At 43.3% G+C, this 19,796-nt stretch overlaps 1 protein-coding gene across 8 annotated transcripts; it reads left to right on the forward strand.

The window, feature by feature from the left end:
- Positions 1–1,236: 1,236 nt before the first annotated feature.
- Positions 1,237–16,062, forward strand: ccdc9 (coiled-coil domain containing 9). 8 transcript variants are annotated; one of them, XM_028962714.1, is made up of 16 exons: positions 1,237–1,331; positions 1,739–1,815; positions 1,927–2,031; positions 3,817–3,969; positions 4,727–5,035; positions 5,478–5,561; positions 5,792–5,959; positions 6,027–6,211; positions 6,393–6,451; positions 8,050–8,097; positions 8,622–8,739; positions 8,823–8,925; positions 9,029–9,482; positions 9,945–10,070; positions 10,185–10,292; positions 14,390–16,062. In XM_028962714.1, exons 2-16 carry the CDS (start codon positions 1,813–1,815, stop codon positions 14,392–14,394), a joined length of 2,028 nt encoding a protein of 675 aa, XP_028818547.1. In that variant the 5' UTR covers positions 1,237–1,331; positions 1,739–1,812; the 3' UTR covers positions 14,395–16,062. The 8 variants fall into 8 exon arrangements, with proteins under 8 accessions (XP_028818547.1, XP_028818544.1, XP_028818539.1 ...); XM_028962711.1 differs by lacking the exon at positions 14,390–16,062 and adding an exon at positions 10,908–11,947; XM_028962706.1 differs by lacking the exon at positions 14,390–16,062 and having other exon boundaries at positions 10,185–11,947.
- Positions 16,063–19,796: the final 3,734 nt, after the last annotated feature.

Genomic DNA, 19,796 nt, shown 5'->3' on the forward strand with positions numbered 1-19,796 from the left:
TAAAAGTAAATTTCAATTTTGAAGTGAAAGTGAAGTGTTTGTCATTGTGAAACACTGCAGCACAGCACACGGTGACACGACAAAATGTGTCCTCTGCTCTTAACCATCACCCTTGCTGAGCAGTGGGCAGTGTGTGGCACCTCAGCCCCATAATCATTAACAATATCATTTTGGCAATGATTGCATATTATTGTTTTTTGTCATTTTTTTTTCTGAAAATGGAAAAACAAGGAAACTTATAAATGACACTAATATTTTGAATGCTGGTAGAGGTAATTGGCTAATTTTGTGGCGCAACATCACCGGAGAAAATAATGTTTCTAATCCTTTAATGCATACAGCTTATCTCGCGGTGCTTATGATGCCAAGTTCGTCATTTGCATTTCCCTCTACCATGTCTCACGAGTAAAGCTACCTTCCATCACGTAAGCTTCACTGTCTCTCGACAAAATAGACCCCGCTTTCATGTCGCCGACGAGCCACACGTTGCTGGCGGCGTCATGGAGGGAGGAGGTGGCAGGCGGGTGGCTGACAGAAGCACCCCGCTCTCGCTGTGGACTGTTTTCCCCTGGAAGAAGACGAAGGGGGGGGAGAGGGAGAGAGACTCTTCTGCCCGGAAACAGCGATCCGACGGGCTGGAGCGATTGGTCGCGTCCGTCCACGCTGCCTGTCAGCCTCCCGGTCCCCCGCGCCCCGCTCCTCCGCGCCCAGGCATTTGCTTGGTCTGCTCTAGATGGGTGTCGTTTTTGTCATGTTTCTAATACACCAGTCTGATCAATCAATCCCAAATGAACGAAAGTTGAATAATTTGCTAATTACCGATTTGTGCATTAATCGGTGCAGTCGCAGCAGTCGCGTCCGTGTCTTTATGCGCTACCGCCCTCTTGTGGCTCATTGTGCATTAAGATTCACAAAAAAAGGAAGTGTTTTATAAAGATTATATTTAAAATCTCCTGTTAAAAGTATGAAAGTATAAAAAAAAACTGAAAGTATGAAAAAAAACCCCAAATGTTTCACAATGTCCACGGCCATGACAACTCATCTCCAAAACTATACAGAATGTAGAATGGCACACAGCACCGCATGCGATTTAAAGATGCGTGTTAGATATACACTCTGTGGCGCTCGCACGTACAGAACAACGCCTCTGATCACGTTGCGCGAGTTAAAACCACGCGAGAAAAAGTGCCCTCCTGTCCCTTTAAATGCCACCGGGGCTCACAATTTGGCAGGACGTTTCCCGCTCCGACCGGAAGCGGATGCTCGGACGCACTTTCGTCAGAGTCGGGCCGAAATTGAAAAAAAGAGGCTGGGACGCGCCGCGCGTGGAGGTAGCCTGCTCTCCGGACGGGTGGACGCGACGCGGGGGTGCGGCTGGAGGGGAGTGTCCCCCTCGGTGTGCATAAATAGGTCCGTGCGGCGGCTCCGTGGATGTAAAGCCGGTGTCGCGCTTCCCGCGACGCGTGGACGTGCACCGGGAGCTGAGGACGCCGCGCAGGCTACACTGTCAGCGCTCTAATACGCTTATCTCGGAACACATAACCTCATTAGACACACGTGGGTTTAATAGCCCCACAGGCATCCTTCGTGGTAGAGTTAGAGGAACGAGTCGCGTTGTCTCGTTGGAAGTTTGTAGTTAAGCAGAAACAGGACATTCTTTCTCGCCTCCGAGATTGGGACGTTTATACTGTATTTCTCGCATCAGTGCTGTCCCCTGAACATGCAAATTGTCTTATAGGACAGTTGAGAGAACATTTCGACCAGGAAGGATTCCCTCACCACCACTGGTGTTTTTAAGACGGGCTGCTTGCCATGGTGAGTCCCTGTAATGAGAGAACTGATCACTGATTGCCTGATCTCCTTCCTGGGTTCAGTTCTGGGGCCTAAGTGTTGAATGAGTGTGTGTTGTATTTTCTCCCGTTACAGTCTACTGTGGTGGATTTGAAGACAAAGGAGGAGAAAGATGCTGAGCTTGACAGAAGAATTGAGGCGTTGCGCAAAAAGAACGAGGCCCTGGTGCGGCGATACCAGGTTAGCCTCACTAGACTTTATAATTTGGTATCAAGAAACCAATACATATGTTATACTGCATGTGTGTATTTGTGTACATATTATTGCTTTATGCAGATTGATTTCAATCTCAGTCTTTTTTTCCCAGTAGTGCAATGTAAGATTATGTGTCTACTGATGTCTGCTAGGTTCTTTCATCATTCTAAATCACAGCATTTAGATACAGAGAAGAAAGCAGTCAGTATAGTGTGGACATGTACTGTGCATCTGAAATGTATTCACAGCGTGCAACTTCATCCACGTTTTATGTTACAGCCTTTTTCCAAAATGATTACAGTTCTAAACTGGCAAATTTATTACACATAAATAAATAAATAACCAACCAACCTTATAATCACACATTCATACATAATCACAGCCATGAACTCAAAATTGAGCTCAGGCTCTTCCTGTTTCCTCATATCATCCTTGAGATGTTTCTGCAGCTTAATTGGAGTCCACCTGTTGGGAAAAAACAAACAAACACTTGATTGGACATGATCTGGAAAGCATGAAGTCAAAGGAATTGTCTGTAGACATCTGAGACAGGATCTGGTGAAGGTTACAGAAAGATTTCTGCTGCTTTTAAGGTCCCAATGAGCACAGTGGCCTCAATCATCCATTAGTGGAAGAACCACCATGGCTCTTCTAGAACTGTCCGGACACCCATCTCTGCAGCAATTGATCAATCAGGCCTGTATGGTAGAGTGGCCAGACGGAAGCCACTGCTTAGTAAAAGGCACATGGCCGCCTGCCTGGCGTTTGACAAAAGGCACCTGAAGGCCTCTCAGTCAGTCAGAAATTCGATTAGATTCAACTTTGTCATTACACATGTACAAGTACAAGGCAACGAAATGTAGTTTAGGTCTAAAGCTGATGGGAATGCCAAGCATCATGCTTGGAGGAAACCAGGCAAAACTCGTCACCAGGCCAATAAAGCATGGTGGTGGCAGCATCATGCTTTTGGGATGTTTTCCAGCTGCAGGAACTGGGAGACTAGTCAGCTTATAGGGATAGATGACTGCAGCAATGTACAGAGACCTCCTGGATGAAAACCTGCTCCAGAGCGCTCTTGAACTCAGACCTGGGCGACGGTTCATCTTTCAGCAGGAAAATGACACTAAGCACACAGACAAGATGTCAAAGGAGTGGCTTCAGGAAAACTCTGTGAATGTCGTTGAGTGGTCCAGCCAGAGCCCAGAATCCGGTTGAACAGTGGGGCAGTGTTGGCCTAGTGGTTAAGGAAGCGGCCCCAATTTGCAGAGGACTAATTTCACTGTGTGCACCGTGTGCTGTGCTGCTGTGTATCACAAGTGACAATCACTTCACTTTATCTCTCTCTGGAGAGATCTTAAAATGGCTGTGGAACGACGCTTCCCATCCGCCACGATTGAGCTTGAGAGGTTCTGCAAAGAGGAAAGGGCGAAACTGGCCAAGAATAGGTGTGCCAAGCTTGTGGCATCACATTTAAAAACACTTGAGGCTGTAATTGCTGTCAAAGGTACAAAGTATTGCTCAAAGACGGTAATCAGAAGGTTGCCGGTTCGAATATTGAACTGCAAAGGTACTACTGAGGTTGAGGTGCCACTGAGCAAGTCACCGGGCCCCTTTCATGGCTGCTCACTGCTCAGGTACAAAGGGTGCTCAGGGTGATTGGTTAAATCACTTCACTTTCTTATTTCTTTCTTTCATACCTTGTTTTATTGGCCATGACGTACTTTCTCAGTCCGTTTATTCCAATGGAATTCAGTCCGCTTTGCTCATCAGGAAATAGAGGAGGACAAGAAGAAGGCCGAGCAAGAGGGCATTGCAGTGACGACCCCCCGAAAGCCCAGGAATCATGCTGATGCTGTTGGGGACAGACGGAAGACGGAGAAAGAGAATTTCACCGTTACTGTTGACCTGTCCAAAACCACCGGGGTGAGTCCAGATAACGAGAGAATTTCATTGGCATGTAAAACCCATTTCTAATGCATCTTTTCATCTTATATACACACACACACACAATGAGGAAATACAGTCTTTCTGTTCTGTGTATAAATGCTTAAACATATTTGCAAGAAATACAACTATTACCACAATTTCTACATGGTTGCTATCCATGTATATAGAATGTACTGTGGCTTTTTTGGTTAGTTTTCATCCAAGATATTCTTTCCATAATACTATAGTTTTATGCTACAAAAGCATATGATTGCAACTGCACTTTATGTACTGTGGGTGGCATCTTCTCCTCGAGAAGATTGCAGTAAAGCTGCTGCACCCCTAAACCTGTAATTATCACCACTTCTGTTCACAGTCGCCATGTTTTTTAATCTCCCACCCATGGTCAGGTGAGAGAGGCTACGGTGCATTTTAATCAGTTCCTGTTGCGAAACGTTCGGGTACAGATGGCAAGTGTATACCCCCACCTGTGATCAGTTGACGTCTGACTTCAAAAGAACGGCCTTGGTGGTGCTTTTAATGGACTGAGTATGTTTGCAAATGTAACAGAAGAACTGGGTGATTGATTCTTTCAGTAGCGTAGTAACATGCAGTTGATGCAAATCAATGGAGAGTCTCAACATTAGTCACAATGTGAACTCAATTTTATATTCAGTTGAAACAGTAACTGAAACACAGTTTTGTTTTAACATGAGCAGCAAACAAAGGCATGACATTCACTGTTCTTATTCAGGAGAAGCGTGTGGTTAATGATCGAAAAACAGGCCATCATGTGGAGCGTGGCTCAGAGGAAAACGAAGGTGGAAGCCCTCCGCGCAGGAATGGATCTGGTCGCTTGAGCAGAGGAGGGCAGCGTGATGGAGTCCCCCGTCCAGAACGAAGGGAGCTCCGTTCAGACAAAGGTGACACTAGGCCTGATAGAATCCAGAAGGATGGTGAGGGGGAAGAGGGTCCTGCTCGTGGTGAACGTACCCCACGTGGAGGGAGGAGAGGGAGAGGAGGGGCAACGCCTCAAGGAAGTTCAGGAGACAGGAGGTCTAAGGTGTGTTCCTCTTTAAACTGTGTGCATATTGTATTGAGAAAAGCATTATGTACCCACATAAGTAATGTTGTTTTTTGAAACAAAGTATCCTTCATATTCTGTGTGCATTTGCACTTAATCTGTCTATATATTTGGAAGTTTGTGTTTCTGACTAATGGATGTGGAGTGCACTTTATGTAGCCCAGTTTGTCTGTGTTTAAATGTTGCATCAGGTTCCGGAGAACCGTTGTTTAGTTTCACCATGTACTCTGTAACATGTATGTAGCTGAAATGACAATAAAGCTCAACTTCAATTTCTATTGCCGATTCTGGATACTAAACAACTGAAACCTTTCAGTAACACTTTGTACAAGCTGCAACACTGCTTGTCAAAAGTAAAGTATTGTTTGATCCAGGCCATTTAGAGACCTTTTCTGAACAGGCCTTTTGGTTTGAATGACAGGAGTGGGAGGAGAAGAGGAGGCAGAACATTGAGAAAATGAACGAAGAGATGGAGAAGATCGCAGAGTATGAAAGAGGCCAACGGGTAACAAAAAACATTTAAATTCTTAGGGTTAGGGTCAATGCAAAATTGTGAAATATGACTGAAGTTGACTGAAACAAAAAGTGACATTCCAAGTTATTTGGAACACAAGCATTGACACAAGCATTCTTCTATAAAAGCTATAGCAGAGTGCGCTTTTTTTTTTTTTTTTTTTTTTTTTTTTGGTAGGTCAGTGTAGCTGTGCATTCTGATTTATATATTTTGTACTTCAGGCTGAGGGAGAGAAGAACCCCACCCGGAACTTCCTGGATGATCCTCGCCGTTGTGGGCCCATCCCAGAAATAGATCGCAAGGAGGGTAGTCGACGGCATGTTCGAAATTGGGGTGGGCTAGACTTTGACAATGTCAAGACTGGAGCTGAGGTGGAGAAAGAGTGGACGGTGGGTGCATATGGATATGTGCGTATGGATATAAATACGTTTGTATTTACTTTAGATTTTCATGCAGCAGGTTCGCCGGCCAGGGGGCAGAGGCTCCATGGATATGACTCTCTCCATGACTGGAAGGGAACGGGCCGAGTATCTCCGTTGGAAAAAAGAGAGGGAGCAGATAGATGAAGAGCGACTTGCTCGTCACCGCAATGCTACTGGCCAGTGGAAGAGAGAGTGGGACGCCCAGAAGACAGAAACTATGTGAGGCCAGGGCAGATTTTAGCTTTCCTTTTTGGAGACTTCATTTCTATAAGAGTTATTTGAAAAGTACATGCATAGTCTCTCTCTCTCTCTCTCTCTCTCTCTGGGGATGAGCCATAACCCTAATGCAGGATGACAGAGTGTGAATACGAAGATCTCTGACCTTGCTGTCTGTTCACAGGTTCAAGGAGGACCCATCTGGGCTTGGAGGGGCCGTAGCAGAGCAGAGCAGCCGGAGAGGCAAGTTGCACATCCACTTAGCAGCCCTAAGGGTGCTAATATTTACACACACTTAACACACCCTCACCCCCAAGCCCATTATTCAATGCATGGTCTGATATCACACAATTGCCTGTGTCTGGATTTATTTTATACATAACGCATTTGGGCATAATTTCTATATCTTAAAGGGTTAAGGAGCATTTTATTTTGCATATTGTGGAACAGGGCAACAGTGTATATACACTGCTCAAAAAAAAAAAAGGGAACACTTAACCACCACAATGTAACTCCGAGTCAATGGCACTTCTGTGAAACCAAACTGTCCACTTAGGAAGCAACACTGACGATCAATTTCACATGCTGTTGTGCAAATGGAATAGACAACACTTGAAAATTACAGTCGATTAGCAATATGTCCCCAATAAAGGCGTGGTTCTGCATGTGGTGACCACAGACTACTTCTCAGTTCCTATGCTTTCTTGCTGATGTTTGGGTCACTTTTGAATGCTGGCGGTGCTTTCACTCTTGTCGTAGCATGAGACGAAGTCTACAACCCACACAAGTTCCTCAGCTAGTGCAGTTCATCCAGGATGGCACGTTGAATCGACCTGTGACAACAAGATTTGCTGTGTCTGTCAGTGTAGTGTCCAGTGGTGCTTAAAGCCCAACACCATGCCACTGACGCCCTGTGCTCTTCACAGATGATAGCAGGCTCACAGTGGGCGAATGTTACAGACGAGACTGAGTCTGGAGACACCATGGAGAATGGTCTGCTGCCTGCAACATCCACCAGTGTGACCGGTTTGGCAGTATGTCAGTAATAGTGTGGCTGCCTGCCATTAGGTACAGAGATGAGATCCTCAGACCCCCTGTGAGACCATATGCTGGTGCAGTTGGTGCTGGATTCCTCCTAATGCAAGACTATGCTAGACCTCATGTGGCTGAAGTGGGTCTGCATTGATGCCATGGACTGACCCGCCTGTTCCCCAGACCTGAATCTGGGACCACATGTATCCCTCCACCCACCAATGCCATGCTGCACCACAGACTGTCCAGGAGTTGTTCATACAGGCACATGGAGGCCAGACACACTACTGAGCCTCATTTTACTTGTTTTAAAGACATTACAAAGTTTGATCAGCCTGTAGTGTTTTTTTTCCCCACTTTAATTTTGAGTGTGGCTTTAAATACAGACCTCTGTGGGTTGAAAAAAAATCAAATTTGTGTTCCCTATTTTTGAGCAGTGTAGTTTGTGTACACACCGGGTGAATTAAGTAAAGCAATTGTCATTCTATTCTGTAGCTTGTAGTTTGCAACTGGTTTGAGTGGGCATGATTTGTGATTTTGTTCCCTTACAATTATAAATCACAATAAGGCTGACAAAATATTTATAGATGTATGTGTGTGCTGCTCTATGGGTGGACTACCACAGTCAAATCATTTTTTGAATTCAGTCTTTTGCTGTGATGTAGCCTAAATACATTTTTATTTTGCTAATTATTTTATCTATAGGATTTTATTAGGAAAATGTCATCCAGCTCTAGTGTGCATGTTATTTTTCTTAAACTGGACATAGTTGATTGTGTTACGTGACGTTCCATTATTTGCCCTTTCAGGAGCTAGAGGGCGCTCTGCCCGAGCACCACAGCGCAGTGGGGCCACAGGTCAGCCAATGGCATGGACTGAGCTTATTTTGTGTGGCTTTTCAATTATTATTTTTTTTTGTTAACTCTTCTTTAGTTCTACGTTCAGTCAGTCCCGTTAGCCCTCATGCTTGTAAAGTCACTGCCGTTTAATTGCTGCTTTTTGTGTACAGAGATGAAAAACATGCATTATTACAACTGTCCCTTTTTCCCCCGGCTTCTGAACCCATGTGTCCTCTTTTTATTTATTTTGATTCTGTGTCCACATATGTATTGAAATTCCTTTCAGGATGAACAGTCACATTCAATCTGAACAAGGTCATGTTGTGCATGGTGATTTGTCATCCCCTCCCACTCTTGCTCCTGAAGACTGACACTTTACTTAAGTAATTTGTCTTGACGACAGTAAGGCAATATGTTAACGAGATTCATTTTGGCCCATCCTTAATTCATTTTGGAATGTGTACTTTTCCAAGGCCTCAGAGCCTCCCCTTTATTTTTTTCGGTCAAATCTTTAGGCCTAAATTTCCATTCATCTTTTTTAGATGAGGGCAAGCAACCTCCTAAGGCACCAATATTTGGTGACTTCCTGGGCCAAGGCAAACCCAAAGAGAAGCATCAAGGGGTTCGGGCGAAGGGTCGTTCTCAGGGAAAGAGCTACAGGTGGGGACTTACAAATGTATTTCCTATTTAAAATTGGCTAATGAACACTCACCATGAAACAATACTTCTGCACTTTGCCACAGCATGCATGACAACCGGTGGGAAACTGAAAAAGAGGAGAAGGGGAAGAAAGAGGAAAATGAAACTGAGAAAAAAGAAGAACCTGTTAAAGCCCTAGAAGAGAAGGTAAAATCATCTCCCCTTGTATTAGGAAAATGGAAGTAAATAGTCCATTTGATTATGTTTTCATGTATATGGCTAAGCGACAAGAATCTTCATTGGGTGTCAGGTGGATGTGACTGAGAAGAGCAAAGATAAGGCAGTGGCGGATGAAGATGAGGATGAGTGGGAGGATGCCAGCGAAGAAGAAGCTGAGGTGGGAGAGGAAGAAGGAGAGTCAGAATCTGAGCAAAAATCCCCTTCTACATCCCAGCATGAAGCATCAACAACCAGTCCGAAGGAACAGCGCACTCCCCGACCCAAAGTGCACATCCCCCCATCGCAGGACTCCCCAGAGGCAGGAAAGCCCCTTAGCCCTTTCTCTCCACTGGAGGGCCATCAGCCTGTCACTGACTGGGGTGAGGAGATGGAGATGCAGTCACCTCGGAGCAGCCTGGGAGAGAGTCCACTGAAACCAAACAGCACCGAGGGGAGCCCAGCCCAGGCTAAGGTCCACAAAGACCGTGTCCCACCCCCCAGCCAGCCAGCACTAGTGCCAGAGGAACAGGCAGAAGAGCAGACAGGTATGCTGTATTTGGAATTCCGAGGCCCTTTTGAACTAATTATTAGTCCTGTAATTATTCATAAATAAATTTCCGAATTTGTGTTTTATTGTAGTCCTAGGATCCCTTGTTTTTACTGTTTTAGGCATGCAGTATATATATATACACTTAAGATTTTTATTTGTCATAGTTACCAGTACACCATGTAGTGAAATGCATCCTGAACCACTCTGTTTTTGCTGTGCGTAGTTAAGAATAAAGTTGTAAAAATAAATAAAATAATTATTAAAAATATTAATAGAACTTATGGACCACCTCAAGAACATTTTTACTCTGATGAATGGCAAGCTTAAACCATGCTGGCTAGCTGCTACAACTACAGTGCAACTACAGGGAAATAAATCTGGAGCATATAAGATGGAAACGTATAAAATGTAAAAATCATAAATGCAAAAGTCATTCAGCTGTGCAATAATTTGTCAGTGGTGGAGAATGAAAAGGAAAAGGAGCACCCTGCTTCCGAATGCCCAGAACCTGCTACGATCCCTGCTGATTCAAACGCAGACTTGGTGCCTGATATCCAGGTGCAGGACTTCTCAGAAATAAAAGGTAAAGTAATAGAATTACTTGTGATGTGAAAAGCTAATTGATGCCTTTTTGTTAAGTTGCCAAAACCTAAAACTATTCTTCATAAAATGACATTTGAGTTTTTTTCTGATCCAGAGGATGGTGCGAGTGTCACGTCCACTGAGCAGCCAGAGAGTCAGGGTGGGCCTGAGAGCGAGGCCCAGACAGGCACCGGAGTGGACACCTCAGAGCAGTCATCCTCAGGTGCAGTTCAGATCACCGGCTTTGACACTGTGGCTTTCCGAAAAGTGTCCCTGACTTCAGCAGAGTGCTAACAACAAGTTGTTTTCTCCTGTCCACTTGTCTCCTCTCCTCTTCTCTCTTCTCACAAGAGTGCGGTCCTCTGGCTTAATAGCCTGTCTCTTGCATCTCAGTGTCTCTTGCACGCCCCTCCCCCCTCACTGACTAATGGATGTTGCCTCCTTCAACTCCTCTCAGCTGTGAACCCCCACCCCCCCAGTGTCTCCAGCTTCACACTGGCCTTTCACTATCCACCGTCAATCCAAGCCACCTCTTCCTCCACCGTCTGAGTGAACTCATTATCCTATGACCACTCACTCTCCCCTGGGATGCTTCCTCATTATTGTCCATGCATTAATCTCTTGAAGGATGCGGCTTGTTGTGGGCTTTGGTTGTTTTTGTGCATGACACTACCTGATTGAGTCAAAAGACTTATTTTTGTGCAATCATGCTTGATGCGTCCTTTTTTTTGTGCATGACAAAAGGAAGTATGCATACTATATTGTTTCATAGCAGATGAGCTGATTTTTTATTTTTATTTTTTCCCTCCTTCCCCTCCCTCTTCCTCATTCATTACAGCCCACGGTATCACATCAGACCTTCAGGGATAACTCATGTCAATGTTCTCTAAGCAGATATGTTTCCCAGACACACAGCAGATGCAATGAAATTACATTGCACATGTTTAAACCGAGCATCTGTCATGAGTGGAGTTAAACTGTTTAAGCAGCACACAATTACGCTCGGTCTCCTCGACCTTTACTGTAAAATTCACTATTGTGTAGAAAAATGTAGACATTGTAGATTCCTTTTTTTAATAGCATTTTTTTTAATTTCTCATTTCACACCATTTTAATTGTTTTCTAGAAAAGGGTCTGGCAAGTGTGCTGTTATATAGACATTTATGTATACATGTAATTGATTAGTGCATATCCAATCTGAACTTGATATGGTTATTGACACACAATTTGTGTGTTGTGGCTTGAATGAAGTGAGTCTTTTGGAAAAACGTCCCACTTAAACTGGGTCAGTTTATCTGTGATCAGACCATTTTAAAGCTTTCTTCCCCTTTTGTATGTGACTATGTGACAAATGAAACGTTTTGGCCAAATCAAACTGCTCAAAATAGTGAACCCTAGTAATGAGGACAAATTGAATGTTTTTCACTAAAGCCACAAAACCCTTCTAGTTATGGAGGTTGAGGTGGAGAGTGAGAACTGGCATTGTAAATAGGTTCAGTACTTTCTGAAAGAATCAACATTGTGGTGCATCCTTAGTGTGCACATCATGTTATTTTTTAATAAACATTAAGTATTGGATTTGCCTTTTTTCTCAATAATGCTTCTGCAGCATCACTGATCCGACATTGACTATAAGAGATAAATTACAGCCTCTGCTATACTAGCTTACTTGGGTTCACAAAGCTGTTTCTGCTGTTGCGCTAATATACACGGCTAAAAAAAATAAAGGGAACACAAAAATAAGACATCCTAGATGTGAACGAAATAAATATTCTTATTAAATACTTTGCATAGTTGAATGTGCTGACAACAAAATCACACTAAAATTATAGATGGAAAAATAACATTTATCAACCTATGGCGGTCTGGATTTGGTGTCACTCAAAATTAAAGTGGAAAAACTACAGACTGATCCAACTTTGATGTTATGTCCTTAAAACAAGTAAAGATGAGGCTCAGTAGTGTGTGTGGCCTCCACGTGCCTGTATGACTTCCCTACAATGCCTGGGCAGGCTCCTGATGAGGTGGCGGATGGGCTCCTGAGGGATCTAAACATCTGCCAACTCCTGGACGGTCTGTTGTGCAACGTGGCATTGGTGAATGGAGCAAGACATGTCCCAGATGTGTTCAATTGGATTCAATGTCTTCATCTTGCATGAGCTGCTGACACTCTCCAGTCACATCAGGTTTACATTAGGAGGAACACAGGGCAAACCACACCAGCATAAGGTCTCACAAGGGGTCTGAGGATCTCATCTTGGTACCTTATGGTCAGGCTACCTCTGGCAAGCACATGGAGCGCTGTATGGTGAAGAGCACAGGCATCAGTGGCGAATTTGCCGATCTTGGTGTTCTCTGGCAAATGCCAAACGTGCTGCACATGCACATTTGTGGCCTGCTAGAGGTCATTTTGCAGTGCTCCTTGTTCCTGTTCCTCCTTGCATAAAGGAGGAGGTAGCAGTCCTGCTGCTGGGTTATTGCCCTCCTACGTCCTCCTCCATGTCTCCTGATGTACTGGCATGTCTCCTGGTAGCCTTCATGCTCTGGACACTATGCTGACAGCCACAGAAAATCTTATTGCCACAGCTCGCATTGATATGCCATCCTGGATGAGCTGCACTACTTGAGCCACTTGTGTGGGTTGTTGACTCCGTCTCATGCTACCACTAGAGTGAAAACACCACCAGAATTCAAAAGTGACCAAAACATTAGCCAGAAAGCATAGGAACTGAAGTAGTCTGTGGTCACCACCTGCAGAACCACGCCTTTATTGGGGACGTCTTGCTAATCACAAATAATTTCCACCTGTTCTCTTCCATTTGCACAAAAGCATGTGAATATTGATCGTCAGTGTTGCTTCTTAAGTGGACTTTGGTTTCACAGAAGTGCCATTGACTTGGAGTTACATTGTGGTGGTTGTGTTCCCTTTATTTTTTTGAGCAGTGCATATTTTCTTCTTTTCTAACGTTTGTACAGACCATATTGAATGTATTCTGAGACCACATGGTATAAAGTCACAAATGGTCCATTTCTAGTACACATGGGTTGGCTGGCTTTAGCCAAGAGATGAAAGTCTAGTCACTGCAGTGCAGCTGGACTGCTATCGCTGCTAACTGGCACTCATTTCTTTTCTGTATGTCGTCTGTGTTGTGTTGTGCTCTGTTGTGTTTTCCTAGATCATGATTTTTATGTAAACTTCATTTTTAAAGTTGTTATTAGATACTTAATTACATAAAAATCAACCTGTAGTGTTTATTCCACCATGCATCAAAATGATTAATTGAATTGAATGCTGTTTATGACTCTTGGCGCCATTCTAATTTGCTCAAGCTGCTGGAAAAGCTTAATAAAGATGCTGCTGGCATTTTGATGCTGTTTCCACCTCCCTCTTTGTTAGCAGCTGTGTGTAGAAAACATGGGACATGGTATTCTCTAGTATTTTTTTTTTTTTTTTTTGCTTATCCACTAGAATGACTACATTTAGATCATTTGTTGTCATAAGTGGTCTCAAACAAATGTTACAGAACTAACAATGTTACAGAAGTAACATCACACATACATACATACATACATACATGCATACATGCATACATATGTATGATACTTCTGTTATTCTAGTGGATACGTTTCTGTAGAGATTCCACAACAGAATCTTTAGAATGTTGCACACATACTTGAATAATGCAATGTATATAAATGAATCACCATATCTATCCTGCCCTTTTACTAACAACTTTAAAACACACGGTTTCTTGTTATCGCCAATTCTGATTAGGACACTCCCTGCAACATTTCCTGTTGTGGTTCAGAAATTAGTGCTTCGCTTGGTGACATCGCGTTAGCCACAGACCCTGATCGTTTTCTCGAATCGAATTACTAGCTCATACAGCAGGAGAAGGGCAGAGCGTTGATGGCCGGCTCAGATGAACATTTAAAAGGGTTTTATGAGGAAATAAGCCAAGGAAGCTTTTTAGGATTGAATCACTTTCATGATTTAAAAATGAGAAAACATGCAGTGTTTTTATAAAACTGACTCTAGCTGTTTGACCCTAAACGCCCAGATTTGACCTTTTTTTTTTTTTTAATGGTTTGTGATTAACGCCTTGGTTTTGTCACTGCGATTAGGTCATGTTTTCCTCTTCAGGTTTTGGTTACATAAATCAGAAGAACATTGACCGTGGTCACATTTAAGCCAGGATGTTTCATCCCCCCCCCCAGTTTGTTCTCTCAATATGAGCAAAACGTTTCTCTCCTTAAAGGGCTGGTAGTCTGACTGCAGTGCTATGACCTCGCTTCTCCCCTACTGTTTTCTGTCGACAGGCTGAACACCGATGGCTGTAAGCAGACATCTCAGAGCAGCTGGAGTGCAGGGGGGTGAGTGAAGGGCAATGCAGAAGAAGGATTTAAAGAGTCATCGTGGGTATGGGGCACAACTATCACAGAAAAAGGAGAAAAGAACAAAATAAGGACAACCTCTCCTTCACTAGTCATTGCTCGTTATAACCACAAAGCATTGTTTTAAGCCTCCTCTGACCTGAGCCTTTAATTATTGCATATACAGTTCAAAGCCCTTTTGTGTTAAGTTAATGCAATGCTTTTCTTTTTTTAAGTGTGTTATGTTGTTCTTCTGATTTTACTCAGACTCTTAAAACTGTGCTAAATACTGAACTAGCCAAGGTCTGCACTCAAGCTATGCTCCAACTCAACATTCCAAGCCCATAGACAGCTACTGGGAGAACGTTTTACATTTGCCGATGGTCTCTTTTTTTTTTTTTTTTTTCTCCCCCTTCTTTCTCCATGGCTGTTTCATGCTGTTGTAACATGCTACACTTTCTTTGTTTCACAGCAGAGATAAACATTTTGTTCTGGTAGGAAGCAAAGTGGCAAAATAATTTCTCACTGTAAATATGTGAGTGTTTCTCCATGTTTTTTTTGTCCTGGTATGTGTGCCAGTGGGAGAGCCTTGGATATTTTAAAGTAGTTAAATTAATCAGCACAGTGGTGCTGATATCTCATGGTACAGCTCAAATTGGAGTGTATTGTAACTATGCTCAAGAACATCTGGTTCGGAGATGGAGCTAAACCTCAAGTGCAGTATCATCCAGTCAGCAGCTGGTCCATAAATCACGTAAAAATACGGAAGAAAATCACAAAATTGACATTCCCTGGATATCCCTGTTTGATCACAACTACATTTTAAGACTATGTAGATTGTCTATAGACAAATACATTTAAAAATGGGGATTAATTATAGAGACATATTTAAATGTATTTCTAAACGCATGAAAGTAAAGAGGGTTTAATTTAAAGGGGTAAGTTAAATACCCCTCTCGTGTTCACATAAATATTGGCTCATGAAGGTTTTTTTTTTTTTATTTTATTATTGTTATTATTATAAAAAGAAATGCCCAGTATGTCCAACCAAAGAGTCAACCAAAGTTTGTCTAGGAGACTACTCCCAGGTGGCCTTTAAAACAGATGTGGACATGTGCAAAAGATGAATGTGTACTTAATTATGTATTGATTAAGTGTTTTAATCATAATTGCTTCTAATTTGGACTGACTGTCTGACACAAATATTATTAATTCAGTTTGTATGTTTTTTTTTTTTAAATACAATTTACATTCCAGTGTGTTAATGCATGTTTTTGTTTTCCACAAATTGTTCTTTCAACTTCTCAAATGAGCAAAAACCACGACCTCTGTGATTGTATTTAAAAATTCACAATCTTCTGCAATATTCAGTCTTCCTCTGACCATGTCTGAGTGATTTTTTTTTTTTTTTGGTGGCTGGCTCTGGCCTTTGTGACTTAACCATGGACTGGGTGTATTTTTAAAAGCATGATTTAAAACAATGTATGCTTCCTTTTTTTTTCTTCTTCTTCCAGTTGTATGCTTGTTGACCATGCATCTGCAAAACAGGGCTCTGTTCGCCGTTGTAAAGTGCAAACGCTGGCGGTGTATGATCTCATATCGAATAAACGTAAATCTTTGAGTTTGGGTTTGGACGCGTCCTGCCTCTACGTGTACTTGTGTTTAATAAGACAACAGGGGCGGGGCTTGATTCAGCCAATAGCTGTTGCCGCTGGTAAAACCCCGCCCTACAGGAGGATATAAACAAAACGCACGCTGCAAACAGGGCTTTACATTTCGACTCCTAAAAGTCACTGATCAAGGTGAGTGAAACTACAAGTTTTTTTTTTTTTGTTTTTTTTTACCGAAAAGGAAGGTCAGCGAGGTGGGGTGGGGGGGTCGGATTTGAATCACTTTTCACGTTTTCGGCATTTTATTTTAATATAGGATACAGACCGACTTAGGATGGACTGTGACAGACATGCAAAGACGAGGAGGGTGAATGACCGGCGACCGAGTTACCCGGGGGACGAGTGGGTGAAAAAGGCCAACACGACCACCAAGACGTGGGTGAAAGTGGCCATGGGCATCGCCTACTTCCTCTGCGTCTCCGTCGCCGCCTTCGTCTTAGCGATTTACTACGTTTTCTTCTGGTCTTCGGACGGGAGCAGCAACTCCACCGTCACCGAAATCAACGGCACCTGCCGCCCGCGGTGACGCTCCGTGAATGAATGTCGTTTTAACTTCATTTTTATTCTCGGTTAAGAGACTGGGGACGGGGCGATTCGGTGGAAGGAGGACGCGGGATGCTGGGCGGCCGCCTCCGCCACTTTACCAACCCGCACGGACAAAGTAATCACGCGAAAGCCATGTATGATATTATATATGATCTCATATAACCAAGCTGATCGATTAAGAAAGACGTGTCCCTTGATTTCCCTTTAACCTTTTATTGCACAGCTTCTTCCTTTCTTACAAACAGCGCTTTTTTTTGTCCTTTTTGCTTAAAGGAGGTCATTGCCTTCCGGCAGATCTTTAGATTTCAACTGCAAATTATATTGTATTTTCCACTTTTAGATGAACAACTTCAGAATTGTCGTCGGCAACATTGTGAGACCCGTTCAATATTTTCACAACTGACGTTAGCACAGTATTGTATATGCTGAAAATGTGCAAGCGTTCAATTGATCTTAATTGGTTTCATTTCAAGCCGCTAATCTGTTTATGAGAGGACATCTCCTTACAGACCATATGATGGGTGAATGTTACAGTACATACGCATTTTCTGATAGCCAAGCTGGTCCTAATTTATTAGTGATTAACACCAAAACCATGACCGTAGATTGTAATTAGTTAAGAACAACTTTTAAAAAAGCTAACTTGCCCACAGTATTGTTCTTAGATAAAAAAAAAGAACTTCAGTGGCATCATAAGTGTCTGAAATATTTGAATAATTACGGGTCAGACTACACACAATCACAACTGTTTCATTGGTAAATTGGACATTTCCTCTAAACTGTCGAGGAAAGAAAGAGATGTGAATGAAGGTCCATCTAAATCCTTTTTCTGATTGCTTATAAATGTCTCTTAATCCAATTGCAAAATGTCAGCACTATCTGCTTGCACCGGCCACACTAAATGACAGTGTTGTATGAGAAAAATAAAACCCAGTAGCACAAACGGTGTGGTATTATGTCATTGTATTGTTTGCGGATGCCCTCAATGATGAGCTTGGCTAATGGAGCAAGAATACAGGCGATGTGACAGGCGACACAAAAAAAAACTTCTTCTTCAATCAATTATTTAATTGTACTTTCTACTGTCTTTGCTCCCCTTTAATGCTTACATTAGGGAGAAGAACAAAAGAGACGCAAAGGTCTCTGCTACCAGCATAACGTGCAGCATTTTCAAAATAATTTAATGTATTATCACTCACATATTAGAGAAGGTTTTCGGCACAAATGTTGCCCGTGATCCTATTTGGTGTAGGCAAAACATTTTGTTCACTGTAATGCTTTACTGTTGTGGTTCTGGGGTCTCATTTATGTTTCATATAGACCTACATGTCTAAATGGTACAGGACAATTTAAAAAAAAAAAAATGAAATAAAAAAACGGTCCACCACAACCTAGGGTTGTTCAGATCGCCCTCTCAACACTAGAGGTCAGTGTTACCCTGACTATTATTACCCATTATGAACCAGCTTCTGTTAAAGAGTGTAGGTGATGGAACTTAAAATTCTGTGTAATGTTTTATTTAATAATCAACACATTTAGATTCAGAAGATGTATCCACTTAAATAAGTTACAATTGTTCAGTGCTTCTAAAAAGTTTATAATTTGATGAACGATTCACAAAAATACACGAATGTTTCTAAAATTCTATGTAGTTGTAGTTCACTTTTTCTAAAACGTTATTCATGCATCTGCATTAGCTTCTCCATGTCTGTGTCAGAGTTTCCCTTTGAAGAAAACCTCAGATCTGGAGATGTGTGACGTCGAAATGCACCAAATACCCTCAACCTAGCTCCAGGACAACTATGTCTCTCATGAGACATCCTGAAAAGGTCCTCTTCATCAGTTTCCCCCAGGCACCTTGTGCTTGCGAGACCCTTGCTATTGTCTTTTTGATGTTGAAGAGTCACAACAGGCTGTGTCCCGTATTCTCTCCTCCAAAATTCCACAGTTGACCGACCTGCTATTGAAGTGTCCTCTAAAAAGCAATGATTCTCCAGCACAGTGTCTCCAAAAGTCTGGCCACAGTTTGTTGTTATGTTTGGAAAGGGCGTGTGGGCATCTTGGATGGTACCAGCTGAATTGAGCGGCAGCCTGGGTGTCATCCATTTCCAGAAGCTTCCGGAGGTTCTGGGGACGGATCCATTTTTAACCTGGCTGGGCGGCGAGTCACAGAGGGGTCCTCGTCTCAGCCAGCTGGAAAGGATGTTGTCTTTCCGGGTTTTCTTTGATCCCAGTGGCATCTGATGTGCTTCTGAGCTGTGTTCATGCAGGCTAGGAAGGTGGCTGCTGTACTTCGAGGAGAAGATGAGTGGGTTCTGAATCAATTGCTCGGGGACGACATGTTGGCGGGTTGAAAGTGCAGAAAACTTCTGGTGGAAGTAGGAAGACTCTTTAGGGGCAATTTCCTTACACTTTTCTTCTTCCTTTTCTAAAGCATGTGGGTTGGCGATGACGTTGTCCATTAGTAAAACATGATTCACAGTGTCCTTCCAAAAAAGGTTTCTGATGTATCTCGAGGATGAACCTGTTTGGTCGTTGGTGAGGTGTCGGGCCAATCCATCTGGAGAAATGCTCTGTTTCTCTTTACACACATTGCCATGCCCGACTCCAAATCCCTCTTCTTCTTTTACTCTCGTTGCCGTTCGTGTCGGACCCCCACGTTTCTTTAGTTCCCTTTGCAGACATCTCACCACAGAGCTGTGGCTTCCTTGAACAGCATAGGTGAGTGGAGATTTCCCTTCGTCATCAGAGCCGGCCGGATCAGCTCCATGGAGCACCAGTAGGCGGACGGCATCCAAGTGTCCAAGCTCACTGGCGAGGCTCAGGGCGGTGCGTCCGGCGCTGTCCCGCCGCTCCACCTCTGCCCCCCTGCCCAGAAGGAGCTGTAAGAAGCACGTCCGCTCAGTAGGCTGCGGCAGCTCAGCAGCGCACATCAAAAGCGTGCGGCCGCCTGTACCACGGGATTCCACCGAAGCGTTCACTGCTGCCTCCCCCAGTGCAACCAGGATGAAGTGAGCCAACTGGACCTTCCCTTCAATCATCGCTTGGAGAAAGATCTCAGCACCAGAGCGCATCTGTAGCCCTTCACCTGGTTCAGATGGAGGTATCGTCTGGGCTCGTGAGCGAGCCATCCCAAG

This window comes from Denticeps clupeoides, chromosome 19 (assembly GCF_900700375.1).
Source record: "Denticeps clupeoides chromosome 19, fDenClu1.1, whole genome shotgun sequence".
NCBI classification, from domain to species: Eukaryota; Metazoa; Chordata; class Actinopteri; order Clupeiformes; family Denticipitidae; genus Denticeps; species Denticeps clupeoides.